The sequence below is a fragment of the Neoarius graeffei genome, chromosome 27, assembly GCF_027579695.1.
Source record: "Neoarius graeffei isolate fNeoGra1 chromosome 27, fNeoGra1.pri, whole genome shotgun sequence".
Classification (NCBI taxonomy): Eukaryota; Metazoa; Chordata; class Actinopteri; order Siluriformes; family Ariidae; genus Neoarius; species Neoarius graeffei.
Window position 1 is genome coordinate 50891731 of NC_083595.1, and position 22519 is coordinate 50914249.

Genomic DNA, 22519 nt, shown 5'->3' on the forward strand with positions numbered 1-22519 from the left:
TGCAAAAACATGAACTGTAACATTCACACTGCAGTCACGAACAGCATTTTTGGTCCTGGTTTCATTTAGTTATTCATTTATTTCTCATTTTGGAGGCAGCCAAACATCCTGATGGAGCCAAAGGAGTGCTGAGCAAGCACCAGGAGCAGGGGAGAATTTCTAATTCCTTCATACAGATGAGAGGCGACCAATCAGACTGCTTAATCTCGAGTAGGGTCTCGTCAGACAGTGGAGTCACACTCACAGTGAAACAGCACTGATTCATGAGTCATGATCCAAACAGGACTGGGCTTTAAAATGATGTGGTGGCCTGGGAAAACCCTTCCCATGGTAACGTTTCAACAATTTCTACTGTGTGTGTGTCAGTCCACCAGATTTTCATACCAGATGCTCAGGTTATGGATTTGGAGCTCTACCGTACCTGCTGCATTACACTACCAAGCCTCTGTATGCAGGAAATACAAACCAAACTGAAACTGGACCAAGGGAAGTTACTGTAAATCTGAAATCATGTGCGCGCAACCCAAAATGGTCCACTTTCCAGGCAGAAAGCCTTCAAAATGTCTATGATGTCCATGATGTTCCAGCGAGGTCTAAAGTGTATTGTTGGACCACAAAGACACAACTTTTACTGCAGCTTTGCAAAACAGCTATAAGTAATTTAATTTGATGCCTCGTTGATTGGTTGGCACCATGCCAAATTCATTTTCGGCACTGTGCCAATGATGTCAGATTATTCGTCGCTGATACTCTGTATCTAACACGGGACCGACTTTTACCTGGACAAAATGTTACCAACAAAGCTAGAACTGCTGTTGATAGGAGACAGTCAGTCATAAAATGTGTTTTTATTCTTTCTAACCATGTCCAGGACTCAGAATCAGTCAGGACACGGACAAATGTACAATGAATGGATGCTGTCGAGTGTTGAGTCCTTTCCAGTTCTGGATAGTACGGTCCAGACAGGAGTCATTTAAAACAAGTGTTGCCAGGCAAAACAAACCTCGCCCGGTAGCACTTATGAGGAATATGAAGGAAGATAATCGCAAAAAAAAAAAAAAAAAAAAGGTACCCTATGGGTCCATATGGCTACTGCTTATAAATAAAATTGTTTTCTGATCCCATGTCCATACAGTAAATATAGCATATATACAGTGGTGCTTGAAAGTTTGTGAACCCTTTAGAATTTTCTATATTTCTGCATAAATAGGACCTAAAACATCATCAGATTTTCACACAAGTCCTAAAAGTAGATAAAGAGAACCCAGTTAAACAAATGAGACAAAAATATTATACTTGGTTATTTATTTATTGAGGAAAGTGATCCAATATTACATATCTGTGAATGGCGAAAGTATGTGAACCTCTAGGATTAGCAGTTAATTTGAAGGTGAAATTAGAGTCAGGTGTTTTCAATCAATGGGATGACAATCAGGTGTGAGTGGGCACCCTGTTTTATTTAAAGAACAGGGATCTATCAAAGTCTGATCTTCACAACACATGTTTGTGGAAGTGTATCATGGCACGAACAAAGGAGATTTCTGAAGACCTCAGAAAAAGCATTGTTGATGCTCATCAGGCTGGAAAAGGTTACAAAACCATCTCTAAAGAGTTTGGACTCCACCAATCCACAGTCAGACAGATTGTGTACAAATGGAGGAAATTCAATACCACTGTTACCCTCCCCAGGAGTGGTTGACCAACAAAGATCACTCCAAGAGCAAGGCATATAATAGTCAGAAAGGACATAAAGGACCCCAGGGTAACTTCTAAGCAACTGAAGGCCTCTCTCACATTGGCTAATGTTAATGTTTATGAGTCCACCATCAGGAGAACACTGAACAACAATGGTGTGCATGGCAGGGTTGCAAGGAGAAAGCCACTGCTCTCCAAAAAGAACACTGCTGCTCGTCTGCAGTTTGCTAAGCATCACGTGGACAATCCAGAAGGCTATTGGAAAAATGTTTTGTGGACAGATGAGACCAAAATAGAACTTTTTGTTTCAAATGGGAAGCGTTATGTTTGGAGAAAGGAAAACACTGCATTCCAGCATAAGAACCTTATCCCATCTGTGAAACATGGTGGTGGTAGTATCATGGTTTGGGCCTGTTTTGCTTCATCTGGGCCAGCACGGCTTGTCATCATTGATGGAACAATGAATTCTGAATTATACCAGCGAATTCTAAAAGAAAATGTCAGGACATCTGTCCATGAACTGAATCTCAAGAGAAGGTGGGTCATGCAGCAAGACAACGACCCTAAGCACACAAGTCGTTCTACCAAAGAATGGTTAAAGAAGAATAAAATTAAATGTTTTGGAATGGCCAAGTCAAAGTCTTGACCTTAATTCAATCAAAATGTTGTGGAAGGACCTGAAGTGAGCAGTTCATGTGAGGAAACCCATGTGAGGTGTTCTGTACGGAGGAATGGGCTAAAATTCCTCCAAGCCGGTGTGCAGGACTGATCAACAGTTACCAGAAATGTTTAGTTGCAGTTATTGCTGCACAAGGGGGTCACACCAGATACTGAAAGCCAAGGTTCACATACTTTTGCCACTCACAGATATGTAATATTGGATCATTTTCCTCAATAAATAAATGACCAAGTATAATATTTTTGTCTCATTTGTTTAACTGGGTCCTCTTTATCTATTTTTAAGACTTGTATGAAAATCTGATGATGTTTTAGGTCATATTTACGCAGAAATATAGAAAATTCTAAAGGGCTCACAAACTTTCAAGCACCACTGTATTTACTCTATGAGGCAGTAGCCAAAAAATGAAGCATAATCCAAAAATGAACAATTTAAAAATCACAGAAGTAAAATATACCAAGTGTCTGTACTTTATATTATTCTACTCTTACAGTTTTCGAAACTGAAACCTCCGAACCGAGGCTGACATACACACACTGTCACCATGACCCAAACTCTTATTTCCTGGAAATGGCCTGGCGCTAGAGCTCAGTGGAATGCACTTTCCCTCTGTAATAAGCATAAACATGTCTGAAAGTGATTTCTTTAATCTAGTCCGTAGCGGGTGAGCTAATAATAATAAATCAACAGAGCGGGGAAGTTTTTATCAATGGGGTTTAAAAGTGGGCGTGGTCAAACCCCTTCCTTTACGTATGTAAATGAACCAAGAAACCATCCAATGACAGCACAGTGTATGCAAATGAGGCAGGTAGTGATCCAATCTGCGTGGTTGTGGGAGGAGTCTTTATGAGGCAGCACTCCTGCAGTCTGAGCTCAGAGCTTTTTTTTTTTTTAAACCTTTTTGGTCACCGTGACCTTGACCGGATGACCTTCAAAATGTTTGAGGTTCTATTTGAGATCAATGCCCATCTATCCTGAAAGTTTCATGAAGATTGGTCCAGCCGTTTCCACGTAATGTTGCTAACAAAAAAAAAAAACAAAGAAACCCCACCGAAAACAATACCTCGCCCCACTTACTCCGTAGCGAGCAAGGTAACAAGTCCCTGTCTCAAGTCCTCTAAAACCAGCCTCAGTCCAATACAGCCATGGATGATGTTAAAAGTGGTAAACGTATCCCATAGGGGCGCTATTGAGCTGATTATTCATTGATAGTTACTGGATCAGTCAACGAAAATGGTGCAAAATATTGCACGCTTTTCAATGCTGTTTCTACGCGTTCTGTAAACAGAGCATCTGGTACAAAAATCCCGTGGCACGACATCTAGTTCTGAAATGTACAGACCTTCATCAACTAAAATGCGTTTCTGTTTTCAGAAGGAAAGTTTTATCTTTTTAATGTTTTGTGAAAAAGAGGAAATCGCATGTAAAGATTTCATTCCGACTGCAGCGTCGGAAGATCACATGATCGGTATGATTACAAACTAATGCCTGTTGCACTACAGCACACAGCTCTCCAACAACTCGATCAAAACGTGACATTCACTGTGTGAGACTGTGTGTCACACTCAGCTAGAAAGGTTTTAGATGACTTTTTCTCGGACTGACTGTTTGTTAAACTTATAAAGTATGGTCTTTACAGGAAGCTCGCCAAAGCTAGGATTAACAGCAGCCTAAAGAAAAGAAAAGCATTTCATTTTGTCTTTTTGGTTGAATATATTTCCGTTTTCTTAAAGTTGAATTGTTTAAGAATTTTGGTCAAAAATGTAAATTTTTCATAATTTTTTGGCTGGTTCCCAAAATTGAGTCTGTGCAAGGTTAAGCTGTAACCTTTTTACGTTTTCCAACCCGTGATAGTCTTTTATGCTACATTATGTAGTTGCTTTGGGACTTAAAATAACATAAGCTGTTTTTTGTTTTACGAATGTTAAAAGGGAAAAAGAGAGGCTGCTGAGGGAACGACTGTTTATAGCTGCTATAAGGGTAAGTGATAACAGGAACTACCTGTATTTTGTTTCATTAAATGTTACGATAAATCGATCAAAAGTATGACGTTCATTAATTAATAAAAAATACATATACATTATTTATATATATATATATATATATATATATATATATATATATATATATATATACACACACACACACACACACACACACTGTAGTCGCTGCCAAATTGCTGTGGTGCAAAGAAGAAAAAAACAGCGATGTAGAAATGTAAAAAAAAAAGAATTTTTTATTATTATTATTATTATTATTATTATTATTATTAGCATTAAAAAAAATTTGGTTAAAAATAGCCTCAATGCGGCTGGAGCTCATACCGGCCGCTGTTGTGTGCGAGTTTGAAATCAATCAATCCTATAGGAGGAGTTGCAATTTTTGTGAAATTGCATATGACCCGTGTAACCGCAGCCATGGCAGGTGGCGCCACCTGGTGAACAGTTCTTGTTGGTATCTGTCTTTAGAGTCTTTGGGTGAGTTTAAGTGAAAACATCCTAGCAGTTTAAGAACAGTAGTGTTTAATGTGACGAGTCACACCAAATTTTTCAAACGCCCATAAAATGTTACATATGACAGGTGGCACCACTATCTTGACAACTTTTATACACACCCACCTGGGGAACATTCCATACCAGTTTGATCAAAATCTGATCACTCCTGTAGGAGGAGTAGCAATTTTTTGTAAATTGTGGACGGACGACAACGGATGGACAACACATGGTCATATAAGCCGATCTGGCCTGGCTTACAGCTGGATGAGCTAAAAATCTATTCTGTCAAGCCAAAAAAAAGCCTTCCAAACTCTGCCTGAAAGGTTTTCCCAGACCACCAAACACCCATTTGCCTCCTTTTTTAAAAAAAAAAATTATATAAAAGTACTTTTAGTAGGATATAAATGCTGGTTAAAAATTCCAGAAACCTGTCATGAAGCCAAGTTTGCAAACCCTCAACAAAAACAAACATCTGGATAAACATCACATCATCACAGGAACATCGTTTGGAACGGAGTTCATTTTCAGAAATATGAACAACAATGTCCAGTGTCGAAGAATGTATAAAATCTGCTAATCCTCACTAAACTTGTTTGTAACGAGTTTGCATTTTCGTGACACGCCGCCTGCCTTGTGAAGGAAACGTTTCGATTCGCCATCATGTGAATGTAGCATATAAAATATAAATAATATTCGTGTTAAGGCTAAAAGCATGAACACATCCTTAGGATGTCGGTTTCTTCGATCCGTCTGGCTTACTGTGTGTGTGTATGTGAGAGAGAGTGTGAAAGTGTGTAATGCAGCTCTATTCGTTCTCTGGTATGGTGTTGGGGGAGGAACTTGCTTGGCAGTTGATGGACAGGTCACGTATTTCCTGTCTGCTCTGACAGGCCAGGCTGAATCAATTTATTTACATATTTATTCCTGATGAAATTATCGCACAGTGACGCTGACGTACGGCGCGAACCGTATCAAAATCATATTACTGTCATCCTGTAGTTTCACCACATCTGTATTTGAACCAGGATAAATACACTCTGGGCTTGACTTCCATATCGGTATCTACACATTTATTATTATTATTATTATTATTATTATTATTCACTCCCCGCTCTTCTCATTGTCAAACGATACGTTAACAGATGTCCACCGCACAGATGTTTGTACACACATACAGTGATTGCGCCTCATATACAGTATCTCATCTTCTCTTCATAACACACGGTGAATGGAATAAAAACTGATCCTGAAATTATTAGTAGAAGTGCAATACATCTCTAACAGTCCTTAGATTCAGATCAAATGTACATTTTATATGAAAAAAAAAGAAAATACATATAAACCCGATAAAATGTGGAGAAGAAATGGCAGAATTTATAATGATGGCATCCGTGAAGTCGAATGAGGTACACACATTTAAAAAAAAAAAGAAAAAAAAAGCCAAGAAGAAAAGAAAGAAATACATTTCATTATGAAAAATGAAGTACAACGACAACAACGGTGTTGTTATCTTGAGGTAGAACATTGACTTCGACGTTTGGAAGTGCTATACGTTGGATGTTGGATATTTTCCCTCGTTTTCCCTTAAACGAGAGAAGGTGAACGGTGGTTCTTGGTGGTTGAGGTAGGGCAGCACCCATTCTTGTTGTTTTCTTCTTGTTTTCTGACTGAACGTTTTCTTGACATGTAAAAGAAACCCAACACACTGAACCGACGCAGAAATGCAAAAATAAAAACAAACAAACAAAAAAAGTTTCCAACACATTCATTCTGGCTGAGGTAGGTTTCTGTTGTAAACCCCAGGATACGGGGAGAGAGCCGCCATGATTTAAAACACGGAGGCCGTTTAAAGAAAAATAGATTGATATCGTGGAAGAAAAACATCCTGAGATAATACAAGTCATTTAAAATCCCTGGAGAAAAGGCTGAAGTCTTCGCTGGATGGGGCTGTGAAATCATTGGCAGGCTGAGAGCAGGCAGCAGGACTCGGTCTTTTCACCAAAGAAAAACAAACAAACAAAAAAGTGTGTCTTTGTGCTGCTGGTGGAAAAAATAATAATAAAATTTTAAAAATCTCACTTTATTCCCCTTCCAATGATGAAATCAGTCCGTGGCAGAATTACACCTTTTTCTTTTTTTCTTTTTAAACGCTCTCCCAGTTACAGAGTCCAGCGAATTCCCTGTTAATGTGTGTATTTAACTCATAAACTCTATGCGAAGTTCAAATAAAAAAACAACAAGGGAAAAAAAACGGAAAATAGGAAATTTTTTATTTGACCTGAGAGGGAGAGGAATTTACTGAGTGGATTTTGACGACACCAGCTCACGTTTATCCTTCATCCACCTGGACTTCGTTACGATAAGGTACCTGGTGTTCCTCCATCAGGCACAAATCATCCAGAGGAAGTGTGGATATCTGAGTTTCATTTAGCGAACAAGAGAAGTTTTCCATCTGGAAAAATAAATAAATAAATAAATAAATAAAGTTCTGTTGATAAGGTAAATGCACAACCCCAATTTCAAAAAACTTGGGATGCTGTGCAAACTGTAAATAACAAGATAAACTATGAGCGACTGCTCACTTACGTATCCCCCGCTCGCGCTTAGATCAGAACGCAAACAATCGAAGGAATAGGACTTAAACAAATAATGAACCCTGAAACAAGTAAGTAAAGAGCAGTGTCTCTCCCTAGGGATTTCTAATAGCATCCTGGTAAACTGTCATTTTGAAATAGCATTTTGCTTCTTGAAATAGCGTCAAAATCCATCCTATGTTTCGTAAATACATTCAGTCGGTAAACAGGAAGTCGATGTGCGACAGACCTGAAAACGGTAAACACGGTATAGAACCCCAAGCTGAAGCTCGGTACCAAATACCAAGCAGTTGTGATTTGTAGTTGCTGAGAAAAGGGTTCCGAAAATTTTGTAAATCCACCCTGTGTGTTTTGTAAATACATTAAGTTGGTAAACAGGAAGTCAATGTGCGACAGACCTGAAAACGGTAAACACGGTACAGAACCCCAAGCTGAAGCTCAGTACCAAGTGGCTATGATTTGTGGTTACTAAGAAAAAGGTGTTTTGGATGGACGGACAGACGGACAGCGGTAAACCAGTATACACCCCCCCCCCCTTCAGAGTGGGGGTATAAATAAATAATAATTTTAAAAAAACCAGAACGTGATAATTTGCAAATCATGGAAACCTGATATTTAATTGAAAATAGTATATAAATAACATATCAAATGTTGAAACTGAGAAATATTATTGTTCTTTGAAAAATATCTGCTCATTTTGAATTTGATGTCAGCAACACATTTCAGAAAAGTTGGGACAGGGACAACAAAAGACTGAAAAAGTTGTGTAATGCTAAAAAAAAAACAAAAAACCTAATGTGGTTCATTGTCAGCAGGTCAGTAACATGATTGGGTCTAAAAAGAGCATCCCAGAGAGGCGGAGTCTCTCAGAAGTAAAGATGGGGCGGGGTTCACTGATCCGTGAAAGACTGCGTGGGTAAACAGTGCAACAATTTAAGAATAACGTAAGATTCTCAATGTAAAACTGCAAAGAATTTGGGGATTATATCATCTATGGTCCATAAGAGGGGCGGCATGATGGTGTAGTGGTTAGCGCTGTCGCCTCACAGCAAGAAGGTCCGGGTTCGATCCTTGTGGCCGGCGAGGGCCTTTCTGTGCGGAGTTTGCATGTTCTCCCCGTGTCCGCGTGGGTTTCCTCCGGGTGCTCCGGTTTCCCCCACAGTCCAAAGACATGCAGGTTAGGTTAACTGGTGACTCTAAATTGAGCGTAGGTGTGAATGTGAGTGTGAATGGTTGTCTGTGTCTATGTGTCAGCCCTGTGATGACCTGGCGACTTGTCCAGGGTGTACCCCGCCTTTCGCCCGTAGTCAGCTGGGATAGGCTCCAGCTTGCCTGCGACCCTGTAGAACAGGATAAAGCGGCTAGAGATAATGAGATGAGATGAGATGAGATGGTCCATAAGATCATTAAAAGATTCAGAGAATCTGGAGAAATCTCTGTATGCAAGAGACAAGGCTGAAAACTGACATTGGATGCCTGTGATCTTTAGGTCCTCAGGAGACACTGCATTAAAAGCAGACACGTGTCTGTAGTGGAAATCACTGTATGGGCTCAGGAACACTTCAGAAAACCATCGTCTGTAAAAACACTTTATTACTGCGTCCACAAATGCAAGTTAAAACCAGATATAAACTAGATAGAACTCGACGTCAACAGCGTTGATGGGGATGCCTCCGCCTGGTAGACTACACGCCTTATTAAGTTGTGATTTGGGGATGGACATTTGACCTCACAGTAATCTTGACCTGTGACCTTTTAACCTCAAAATCTAATCAGTTAATGTTTGTCCCCAAATACACAAATGGTGAAAGTTTGGTGAAATTCCTTTCATTTGCCTTGGAGATATTGTGTTCAAAAGGTTTTCGGACAGACATTTGACCTCACAGTGACCTTGACCTTAGACCTTTTGATCTCAAAATCTAATCAGTTCGGGCGGCACGGTGGTGTAGTGGTTAGCGCTGTCGCCTCACAGCAAGAAGGTCCTGGGTTCGAGCCCCGGGGCCGGCGAGGGCCTTTCTGTGCGGAGTTTGCATGTTCTCCCCGTGTCCGCGTGGGTTTCCTCCGGGTGCTCCGGTTTCCCCCACAGTCCAAAGACATGCAGGTTAGGTTAACTGGTGACTCTAAATTGACCGTAGGTGTGAATGTGAGTGTGAATGGTTGTCTGTGTCTATGTGTCAGCCCTGTGATGACCTGGCGACTTGTCCAGGGTGTACCCCGCCTTTCGCCCGTAGTCAGCTGGGATAGGCTCCAGCTTGCCTGCGACCCTGTAGAAGGATAAAGCGGCTAGAGATAATGTGATGTGATGTGATGTGATCTAATCAGTTCATCTTTGTCCCAAAGTGCACAAATGGTGAAAGTTTGGTGAAATTCCTTTCATTAGTCTTTGAGATATGGCGTTCACAAGGTTTGGGGATGGACATTTGACCTCACAGTAATCTTGACCTGTGACCTTTTAACCTCAAAATCTAATCAGTTCATGTTTGTCCCAAAGCGCACAAACGGTGAAAGTTTAGTGAAATTCCTTTCATTAGCCTTTGAGATATGGTGTTCACAAGGTTTCGGGATGGACGCACGCACGGACGCACACACGCACGGACAACCCGAAAACATAATGCCTCCTGCACCTTAAGGTGGCAGAGGCATAAAAATATCCAGAAACACCGCCACCTTCTCTGGGCCCAAACTCTTTTACGATGGACTGAGGCGAAGTGGAAAACTGTCCCGAGGTCTGACAAATCAAAAGTAGAAATTCTTTTTAGAAATCATGGACCCCACGTCCTCCAGGCTAAAGAGGAGAGGGACCATCCGGCTTGTTATCAGTGCACAGTTCAAAAGCAGCATCTGTGATGGTATGAGGGGGTGTTAGTGCACATGACATGGGGAGCTTGTACATCTGGGAGGCATCATTAATGCTGAATAATATAAAGATGTTTCAGAGCAATATGCTGCCATCCAGACAAAATCTTTTTCAGGGAAGGCCTTCCTTCTTTCAGCAAGACAACACCAAACCACTTTCTGCACATATTAAAACTGCATGGCTCCATAGTAAGAGAGTCAGGGTGCTAAACTGGCCTGCCTGCAGTCCAAACCTGTCTCCCATTTAAAACATTTGGTGCATTATGAAGCGAAAAATACAACAAAGGAGACCCCGAACTGTTGAGCAAAAGAAATTGTATATCAGGCAAGAATGGGACAACATTTCTCTTTCAAAACTACAGCAATTGGTCTCCTCAGTTCCCAAACGTTTACAGAGTGTTGTTAAAAGTAGAGGTGATGTGACACAGTGGTAAACACGCCCCTGTGCCAACTTTTTTTAATGTGTTGCTGATATCAAATTCAAAATGAGCATTTTAAAAAAAAAAAAAAAACAATAAAATTTCTCAGTTTCAACATTTGGTATTTTGTCTCTGTACTATTTTCAATGAAATATCAGGTTTCCATGATTTGCAAATTATCGCATTCTGTTTTTATTTATAGTTTACACAGCATCCCAACTTTTTTGGAATTAGGGTTGTACAATAAACCTTTTCATTCACAGGTTTACTTTGCGCACCGCGTAGTGCTAAATGCTAACCCTGCGATCTCATGCTATTCCTGTGATCACGCCACAGATGTACTCCAGTAGTGGTCATAAAATGAAGAACATCTGTACATCTGTCTCTCACCATGTGTGCAGCATCAGCTGGACCTGAGACGAGTCTTTCCCTTTCACTGGAGACGCCGATGCACTTCACACCGTTCCTGTCAATGCTGGAGGTGTGCAGGCCGTTGAGGGCCAGAGCTCCCTGTGAAGACGAGGAGGACTCCAGAACCACAGCTGCTGCAGGAACCGTCACATCACGACCTACCTGAGGAGCAGCCTGAGCAGTCTTACACACCAATAACCTGCAGAGAGAGAGACAGACAGACAGACAAAGTGAGACAGAGAAAGAGAGACAGACAGAGACAAAGAGAGAGAGAGAGAGAGAGACAGACAGACAAAGTGAGACAGAGAAAGAGAGACAGACAGAGACAAAGAGAGAGAGAGACAGACAGAGAGAGAGAGAGAGAGAGAGAGAGAGGGACAGACAGAGACAAAGTGAGACAGACACAAAGAGAGAGAGACAGACAAAGTGAGAGACAGACAGACAAAAAGAGACAGAGAGAGACAGAGAGAGAGAGGAGGCTCATAACACAAACAAACTGCTTTATATGTAGCATTTATTTATTTATTTGTTTGTTTATTGTTGTCTAAATTTTTCTGAACATATCTGAGGAAAATGTTAATATTCTCGATGATTTTGTCTCATTTCCACCCTCACTGTCCCTTTCCACTCTTCATTTTCACAAACGAAACAAACAGCTCTCTGCTCACTCACTTACACACACGATATATTTCCAAATTAATAAAAAAGTTTTTTTTCAAATAAATTACTCTTTAGTTTTATCAAATTTTTGCCAACACATCTGAACATTTCCAGTACGGTCACATAACGCTGTTTGTTAGATATCTATGTAGCTAAATCGTTAGCCTCAGGTATTCATTAGTTTATATCCAGCATTCAAATTTCCCAGTTGCCTAGCAACCAAGCTGTCATATTTTTATCCACTTTAACCTTTACTCCTTATGCGAGACAGCTAGCTCATGTGAGCTAAACTTTAACTATTTAAACCTAAGATTCATGTCCACAATATCTACGTGTGTGTGTGTGTGTGTGTGTGAGAGAGAGAGAGAGAGAGAGAGAGAGAGAGAGAGAGATTGCTCACCTTCCCCGGTAGCTGAACATGAGAAACAGGACACAGAAGATGATGCAGGTGACTCCGATGTGGACGCCGATGATGATGCCGGTAGTGGAACTTTTATTCTGTTCCTCCTTGATACAATCACATGGAGTATTCGAGACTGCACACACACACACACACACACGTGCGTGCACACACACACGTCACAGTTGTTGAAGGACTTTTGTCCAGAATGTCCTGTGTTGTGACATCAACAGTTATTTATGCGGTTATGTACTTAAGTGCAGTTCGACCCTATATGTATCTGTGTGTGTGTGTGTGTGTGGGGCTGGGTATTGGCACAGATTCCCTGATTCAATTCAATTCCACTTCCCAAGCTAACGAGATTTGATTCAACTACAAGCGATTCAATTCCAATTTGATTCTGATTCAGTAGGAATGAGAAATTAAATACTATACAGCAAAAATTAACCGAGAGAGCGACATCTAAAGGGGGGGAAGGGGATTAGTAATCGCCATTAATACTAGTCAGATCCAGTCTTTTTAATTCTCCAGCGATGTTTAATCATAACGGCAACAAACCAAGAAAAACCTTTCACTCAAAAAATGCATATCAGCCTCAAAGACTGATAATGAATCAGATGATTCATTCAGACTGATAATGAATCAGACGATAGAGAAGTTTTTTTGGGGCTTTTTTCACCTTTTTATTAGATAGGACAGTGTAGAGACAGGAAATGAGCGGGACAGAGAGACAGGGAGGGATCGGGAAATGACCTCAGGTCGGAATCGAACCCGGGCCCCCGAATTTATGGTATGGCGCCTTATCCACCTGAGCCACGATTATTCTCCGAAGGTGAAATGAATATCAGTAAATAATTACTGAGATGAAGTCGAGGTTATTATTCACCGATATTCACTGAGCCTGAGGCGGATAATTGTTTTAGTATAAATACACAGGTGATTATTTAAAAAAAGAATCATGTTAAAAAATAGTTCAATCTTCAAAAGCAGCATGTAAATGTAATAACTTTGTGGCGCAGACTCGTGTCACTGTTCTACACCCAATCTCATAAAGTACTTTGTTTTGAAATCGATAAAATAAATCCCAATCCCACCTGACCTTTGAATAGTTTTAGACCAAACTTCGTACCATTTTTAGTGCTTTTAGGAACAGCATTTTATTTCATCATTTGTAATTCTTCCTCACTTACGGTGGCGAAGCAATCGACCGCCATTTTGCCGAGTCGCTCGAGGTGACTTTTGAGAAATAGTCTGAATCTCTCGACCAATCAGCACATGGGGTTTTCTATAATCATATTTAAACTAATAAATGATTAATTGAAAAAAAATGATATTTTTGAACACCTTTCTTTGTGTGTGATAAAAAAACTGACCTGATTTCTCCACCGACTCCTTCAGAGATACAAAGCGCAGAGTTGCGTTTCCGTCTCCATACTGATTAAATGCAAGAACCTTGATCTCATACACTGCTGCTGGATCTACAGAGAGAGAGAGAGAGAGAGAGAGAGAAACAGAGAGAGAGAGAGAGAGAGAGAAACAGAGAGAGAGAGAGAGAGCATGAGACAGAGAGAGAGAATTACAGACTAAAAGCAATTAGCATAAAATCAAGACATTGCCAAAGGTCTAAATAAAAAAAAAAAACCTTTACTCTCTGGAGCTTAAAGTGTTTTATATAAGGGTGTTTTATTTATTTATTTATTTATTTAAAATCTGTCCAGCTTCATAACTGACTTTATGAAGCTGTGATTCTGACTTTAGGAAGATGTGGCTCTGACTTTGACTTTATGAAGCTGTGATTCTGACTTTAGGAAGATGTGACTGACTTTAGGTAGCTGTGACTCTGACTTTAGGTAGCTCTGACTTTAGGAAGATGTGACTGACTTTAGGTAGCTCTGACTCTAGGAAGCTGTGACTCTGACTTTAGGTAGCTCTGACTCTGACTTTAGGAAGATGTGACTGACTTTAGGTAGCTCTGACTCTGACTTTATGAAGCTGTGACTCTGACTTTAGGTAGCTCTGACTCTGACTTTAGGAAGATGTGACTCTGACTTTAGGTAGCTTTGACTCTGACTTTAGGAAGATGTGACTCTGACTTTAGGTAGCTCTGACTCTGACTTTAGGAAGATGTGACTGACTTTAGGTAGCTCTGACTCTGACTTTATGAAGCTGTGGCTCTGACTTTAGGTAGCTCTGACTCTGACTTTAGGAAAATGTGACTCTGACTTTAGGTAGCTCTGACTCTGACTTTAGGAAGATGTGACTCTGACTTTAGGTAGCTCTGACTTTAGGTAGCTCTGCCTTTTCGGAAGATCCGACTCTGACTTTTCGGAAAATCCGACTCTGACTGATGTTTGCTTCTATAGAACGTCTCCTAGCGACAACATGATGCCACTTTTTCTTTCCCGTTTCTGAAACCTCGAGTATCAGCCGACACCGATATCCATCTAACGTTTTCTTTCACTTTAAAATGTGTTTAGTGAAGCATTTCACAGTCAAACCCTTTCACACAAAAATAATTTCTTTATAAATATAATACATATAAAAACGTATCAATATAATAAAATCAATCCAAGCAACAGAAAAAAAACAGTCACGTCTCTTTATCGGTAAACATTTCAGTTTCAATAATAAACTTTTTTTCCAAATTCAATTCCAGTCTTTGCTATTTGTTACAGGATCTGATATCCGATATGTTTTCTCCGATAGCCAATCAACCGACTCCGGTGGATCGGACCGATTCTGACCAATCAGAATCCAGAACTCAGTAGCCCTGTAGTATAAATTAATACGATTAATTTTCAGATTTACAGGCAGTGATTACTGATTTACATCCTGATCTCCCAAGACAACTCAATCAGATTTTCTTTGATTTCAGGCCAAAGGATTAAAAAATAATAATCTTTTTTTTTTTTTTTAAGTATAAGCTCAAAACTACCACTAACATTAAGCTCATCAATGCCAGAATCAGATGACATGATATTTTTGTCTTTTACAATGAACACCATGTCGGACTCTGATTAGCCAATCAGTCAATCATCAGGTTAGGAGACTGGAAACACTACAAGTTTGACCCTGATCAATCATCGTCACGTCCTCACGTGCTGTCAGAGAGGAAGGTCATGAAATCATCAGTCATGGCTATCAAGGAACACGTTGTAGAATTTGTCAAACTAGGCGAGAAAATCCATAAAATTTTGACATGCTAGACTTTTCATCACATCGCTGTTCTTTGATTAGGTCACACTAAAGGTCCGTTCATCAGTCCTGATGTTCACAATCAGGCCTGACTCTGGAAAATTTGTTGGCCGTGACAAAATCGTGTTAAAATTGGGATGAATTTGTGTTGTCTGATCCCGGGATAATGGAGTCATGGAAAGAGTTACAGCTTTGAGATCATGTTGCTCTTTTATAATAAATTCCAGAATAAATAATAAATATAGTATAATAAATCTCCAAACTGTTTGCTTCAAGAGATCAACAGAAATTACTACACCAGAAAAAAAAGCACTGTATAATATATATATATATATATATATATATATATATATATATATATATATATACACATACATACATACATGTGTGTGCGTGTGTGTGTGTGAGGATTATCTCGTTAATTACTGACCCATCAGTGAGATGTTGTAGTGTGTGCCATTGCGGGAGAAGGTGACGGGGCCCGTGTACTGCGGCTCATGGGCTTTGCGGTAATAAAGCTTAAAGCCGTCGTGCTGACCCATTTTAGTGGACGGCTCCCAGGACACCTGCACCACGTTGGAGTCCACCATCTTAGTGTGGAGATACGGAGGAGCGGGAACTGAAGGAACGGGAATAATATCAGCTAAACTCATCTTGTGTAATTATTCATAAAGAAAATAAAAACCACACAGTATGTTGACCAGTGCACAGAAAGAAAGAAAGCACAACTTTATTCATCACACACTTGTGAAATTCCTCACTGCATTTAACCCATCTGAAGCAGTGAACACACACATGCACACACACACATGTGAGCAATGGGTGCACACACACACACACACATACCCAGAGCAGTGGGCAGCCATGCTAACAGCACCCAGAAGTTCGGTGCCTCGCTCAAGGGCACCTCAGCCCAAGGCCGTCCCATATTAACCTAACCGCATGTCTTTGAACTGTGGGGGAAACCAACGCAGACACGGGAAGAACATACAAACTCCACACAGAAAGGCCCTCGCCGGCTGCTGGGTTCGAACCCAGAACCTTCTTGCTGTGAGGCGACCATGCTCCACTACACCACCGTGCCGCCAGTGATATTTAACAGTTATTCCATGAAATTTAGTCGTACATGAACTGATAGCCGACGAGGTACAAAGCACCGAGTTGTCTACAATCCATGTACAATGAGATTGAGTGGAATAGCTGTTTTATTCTATTCACATTCACTGGATTTTGAGAAATGGAGCATTTTTATTTTTTGCAATTTCAATAAATACAAACTTTATACAAAACGTCAGACAAAATCATTTCTGCTATATAAACAAACCAGCGAAATGACGGTAACAATTTGTGAAAAATGCCATGATAATTCTTGGGGGGGGGGATGTTCTTACCATCAAATACTTTTATTCCATATTTTGTTGCTTTTTTTGTATTTTCTGGGGTTTTGTTTTCGAGTAGAGTTTTTATTTCATCCTCGGTTGGTTCAGCAACACGCTTCGCCATTTTGTTTTTCTCTACGCACGGTATATGAGCTGATATCCTAGTAGCAGAGTAGCCAATCAGAGCGCGTGATTGCTCATATCCAGTGACTGTGGATAGAATAAGAACAAAATTTATTCAACTAAAACAACAGAGAGACCTTATCAGCTCATGCGATGCTTTTTTTAAGCTCTTTGAATCCAGACCCGTTAATTAATGGCTTTAAATTGAAAATTAATATGAAAAAGATGACTTACGACTTCGCTGTGGAATCTACACATCTCCGTATTATTTAAAAAATGGGTTGTTGGTTTTTTTTTGCATTTCTTTTAATATGCTAAGTTTATAATATAAAAGTCTATTATACTAAATATATTACATTTAAATATATTACATTATTATACACATATTTTACTTTTATTTAATTATTATTATTATTATTATTATTATTATAATATTATGTTATTTATTATTATACATATTATATATAGTATACATACAGGGGACTGCAAAAGTAGGTATACAGTAACGAAAAACAAAACATTCGCACAAAACATTTGTATTAAATGAAACCTAGCACCACTATTATAATACTGGAATAATCCTTACTGTATACCTACTTTTGCAGCCCCCTGCATATACATTATTATATTAAATATATTACATTTAAAATTTCATTTCATAAATAAAGTAAATAAATGCATGAACACAGAAGGCGCTGTGTGTATTCTCTCCGCTCTGCTCGGCACGCTGCTGAAATGAGCCCCTGCAGCTACGAGCAACATAATTAACAACTCATAAAATAACCTGCTATTTATTTAATAGCTCCACTTATGCAATAAAACATGTTTGTGTGTGTGGCCCTGATTTTACACCCATCTGTTTACAGAAGCTTATTAAAGCAGCACTGAAATTAATGCTGTGTAGACAAGGACGTACGATCGAATATCTTTTCTAATTTTTTTTTTTTAAATATTTTTTAACATGCTTCTTAAAAGCATTGTATGCTCTTTACGGGAAGCAAATGAATTAAAAAAAAAAGAAGAAGAAGAAAATTAATTTCTGTGAAATGACATCCCTTTCTTTTCCAAAAAATAAAAATCCTCTTGGTTAGTGAATTAAAGGTGAGGTGGGAGTCGGAGTGTTTTACCTTCTCCGAGCGTGCTCTCCTGGGCTGTGGCAGAGGCTTTGCTCGCTCCACGGGACGTGTAGGCCTTCACATAGAAGCTGTAGCTTGTGGAGGGTTCGAGATCAGCAACCACTTGCTGGAGCGTGACTTTACTCACTGCCTCCTGATACTCCATTTCCATCGGGTCTGAGAACGACAGAGATTTTTAAAAAATATAATAAATGCGATATGGAAGGAATGAGACATTCTGACTGCATCCAAGTACTCAGTATGTCCCGACTACCTGACTGTAACTGTAGTATGTTCTATGAGTACACAAGCAGGTAATAAGGGCCCAATTTGGACTCATTCTGGCACCATCTTACCCGTCCTCTAAACCCAGAGGTTCACAGATGCGGCAGAAACAATTTGTTTAAAAACAATTCCTGATACATTTGTATTCTACAACAACCGGCTTTGCTTTGGTCCACCATCTTCTTTCTATTTTCCCTGGAGGAATTCTTCTTCTTTGGTTATTCAGAGGCTCCACTGATGATCCATTACTATTAGAGCTGGGACTTGAGCTCAGCCAAAACTTAGCCAGCCACCAAAAAATGCAACAGGGCAAAGGATTCTGTAAGGGATTAGCGTCAGGCCGCCAGCTCGCTCCGTTGTGTGTAGCTGTCGATGTTGATTTTAAAAGTAACTCAGTAAATGAATAGTGTAGTGAGAGTGCAGCGTGGAAGAAGAGCCTGGAGACAGAAATCTTAGTTTGTCGGTCGTTAGTCTGTGCTACTTGCTCTCGATAGATAGCACTGGCTTGACCACTTTATTAATTAGCATTCGCTAACACTACTGATGAACGCTACACCGTCTGGAAGGTGACTTCACTGCTGCGCTGACGGCGCTGACTCGTGGTTAAGCTCGCATTAGAGTTCGAGAAGGTCAAGGATAATAAATTTTTGGTCCCTCCCTTTCATTATAATTCAAAATCTGACTGGTTAATTAATCTGTCACTTCCTACATAAACATACACTGCCATGGCCTTCTGTCCCAGTAATGAAGCCCTAACCAATGAGTGAGCAGCTCTAAACTCTTCTCAGCCTAGAGACAACAAACAAAACAATCTCATTGGATAACTCGATTTTAATGTTTTCAGGACAGTAACCATTTGTCAATCGATGCCTGAGGAATATTCTCAACTTAAAGTGGGAGGACCGCGTCTCCAATGAGGAATTATGGAAGCGGACAGGACAGGAATGGATAGAGAACCAGATTAAGAGGAGGAAGTGAAGCTGGATCGGACACACCTTACGGAAGCCAGTTAGTAACATCACCAGGCATGCCCTGCACTGGAACCCACAAGGGAAAAGGAAGCCAGGACGACCAAAGACCACATGGAGGCGGTCAACAGAAGCTGAAGCCAGGACCATCACACTAGATTGGACAAAGATGGAGACAGCAGCCAAAGATCGACGTAAATGGCAGCGGATAGTGGATGATCTATGCTCCTCGAAGGGGTGAAGGGATTAAGTCAAGTCAGGTAAGTCAAGTAAGTCAACGCTTTCATTTCTGAAGCACATTTGATAGAAAACGAGGCCGAATTAGAATTAGAAGAGAGTAATTATAATGAAATCATGAAAGAAAATTAAATATAACATTTGAAATGCTGATATGTTTGGATCTTCTCTGAAGAACTAGAAGGTCCTGATGGTTCCCCTCTGGGAGGCTCTAGCTGAATTATGGGATAGCATTGTACAGCATAATGTGGCCTGTTTGCATACTGCGGATGTAGCAGATCATCTAGGTACCGTTCGACTACTATTAAATGCCTACTATCTGGACACCTAGTGTTGTAGGACTCGAGATCAGTTTTGGTCTCAAGACCACTTTTTGAAGGTCTCGCTCGTCTTGGAATTCGACCACATTTTTATTCGGTCTTGTCTCGGTCTCAGACATAGAGGAGTCGGGATTTTGTTTCAAGACCGGTCAAGACAACAACTGCAGGGAGGGATTTCACTAAATTGTCTGTGTATTGTCTGATTTATTTGTTAACATCGTTACTGTGATTGGATGTAAAATTTCCTGCTTCAAATGCGGCCAATAACGTGACTCCTTGCTCATGTGAAATTTTTCTTCCTGTTAATGGCAGTCACCTTTCCCCCACCTCCCATTCACACACACTGGTCTGGTCTTGGTCTCAACCACTCAAAGTCCCGGTCTTGATACCTTATGGTCTTGGTCTCGGTTTAGGTGGTCTTGACTGATGATGATGTTCATCCTTCGGGGTTGAAGATAACCAACTCTGTGTCCGAAATCACTCACTCGTTCACTACTCCCTACATAGGGAATTACTATAGCAAGGACTATATAGTGAGCTCATTGGTAAGATGAAAAAACACTTTCGGACACTACTCCGCCGCGCCGTTATTTACGTCATTACTGTTGCATGATTAAAATGTGCCAGATCAGTCAGCTGGTGGATTTTCAAAATAATAAATACATGCATGTATTTTTGTGATAAATCCATATTATACTGAGTGTATTTCCCACATTAATCAATACAAAGTACTTTGTGTCTGCTGCATCTTTCAGTTCTTTTAAATCAAGGCTGAACACTTTCTTCTGTGCCGCTGCCTTTTATTCAATCAAATTTGAGGCCTTTGATTTGATTTCTGCAATGCATGATGGTATATATTGCTTGGTTAGTGACCACTGGTTGTACACTACTTTCCACGGTGCGTTGTGGGATACTTTCAGTGCACTATATTTTCACACAAGTCCTAAAAGTAGATAAAGAGAACCCAGTTAAACAAATGAGACAAAAATATAATACTCGGTCATTTATTTATTGAGGAAAATGATCCAATATTACAAAAGTATGTGCCACTCACAAATATGTAATTTTAGCCCGTTCCTCCGTACAGAACAGCTTCAACTCTGGGATGTTGGTGGGTTTCCTCACATGAACTGCTCGCTTCAGGTCCTTCCACAACGTTTCGATTGGATTAAGGTCAGGACTTTGACTTGGCCATTCCTAAACATTAACTTTATTCTTCTTTAACCATTCTTTGGTAGAACGACTTGTGTGCTTAGGGTTGTTGTCTTGCTGCATGACCCACCTTCTCTTGAGATTCAGTTCATGGACAGATGTCCTGACATTTTCCTTTAGAATTCGCTAATATGAATCAAAATTCGTTGTTCCATCAATGATGGCAAGCCGTCCTGGCCCAGATGCAGCAAAACAGGCCCAAACCATGATACTACCACCACCATGTTTCACAGACGGGATAAGGTTCTTATGTTGGAATGCAGCATTTTCCTTTCTCCAAACATAACACTTCTCATTGAAACCAAAAAGTTCTATTTTGGTCTCATCTGTCCACAAAACATTTTTCCAATAGCCTTCTGGCTTGTCCACGTGATCTTTAGCAAACTGCAGATGAGCAGCAATGTTCTTTTTGGAGAGCAGTGGCTTTCTCCTTGCAACCCTGCCATGCACACCATTGTTGTTCAGTGTTCTCCTGATGGTGGACTCAAGAACATTAGCCAATGTGAGAGAGGCCTTCAGTTGCTTAGAAGTTACCCTGGGGTCCTTTGTGACCTTGCCGACTCGCCGACGTGTGCCTTGCTCTTGGAGTGATCTTTGTTGGTCGACCACTCCTGGGGAGGGTAACAATGGTCTTGAATTTCCTCCATTTGTACACAATCTGTCTGACTGTGGATTGGTGGAGTCCAAACTCTTTAGAGATGGTTTTGTAACCTTTTCCAGCCTGATGAGCATCAACAACGCTTTTTCTGAGCTCCTCAGAAATCTCCTTTGTTCGTGCCATGATACACTTCCACAAACATGTGAAGATCAGACTTTGATAGATCCCTGTTCTTTAAATAAAACAGGGTGCCCACTCACACCTGATTGCCATCCCATTGATTGAAAACACCTGACTCTAATTTCACCTTCAAATTAACTGCTAATCCTAGAGGTTCACATACTTTTGCCACTCACAGATATGTAATATTGGCTCATTTCCCTCAATAAATAAACGACCAAGTATAATATTTTTGTCTCATTTGTTTAACTGGGTTCTCTTTATCTACTTTTAGGACTTGTGTGAAAATCTGATGATGTTTTAGGTCATATTTATGCAGAAATATTGAAAATTCTAAAGGGTTCACAAACTTTCAAGCACCACTGTAATTCTCACTATACATTCAGACAGCACTACAAAATGGTGACCTCACTATGTAGTCCACTATATAGTGAATAAGGAGTGATTTGGGACACAGGGTATGACTTCAATTTGGTGAGTGGCAGTTGTGGGTCCAGAGGTGACTGATGAGGTCAAGCCGGGCTTTGAAGGTACACCCACATGTCAGGCACACGTGGGTAGGTGCTGTAGCGGGGGTGGCAATAGTTTGAGCCTTCTGCACAGCTCTGGACCTCAGCGATGCGTTTCATTTATTGTAGGAGCATAAGCACTAATCAACATTGCATTCTTCTTATCTCCAAGTGGGAGCTGAAGTGCTG

General features: G+C 40.2%; 1 protein-coding gene across 1 annotated transcript in view; it reads right to left on the reverse strand.

Moving 5' to 3' along the window:
- Window positions 1-5981: 5981 nt before the first annotated feature.
- The window catches only part of igdcc3 (immunoglobulin superfamily, DCC subclass, member 3), a 121969-nt gene continuing 105431 nt past the window's right edge, over window positions 5982-22519 (reverse strand). The window contains exons 9-14 of the mRNA XM_060911954.1: window positions 18034-18198; window positions 15835-16023; window positions 13583-13687; window positions 12210-12345; window positions 11129-11348; window positions 5982-7321 (exon numbers count right to left, since the gene is read on the reverse strand). Of these exons, the coding sequence (XP_060767937.1) occupies window positions 7199-7321; window positions 11129-11348; window positions 12210-12345; window positions 13583-13687; window positions 15835-16023; window positions 18034-18198 (938 nt within the window). The 3' untranslated portion in view covers window positions 5982-7198. The remainder of the gene's footprint in view (window positions 7322-11128; window positions 11349-12209; window positions 12346-13582; window positions 13688-15834; window positions 16024-18033; window positions 18199-22519) is intronic.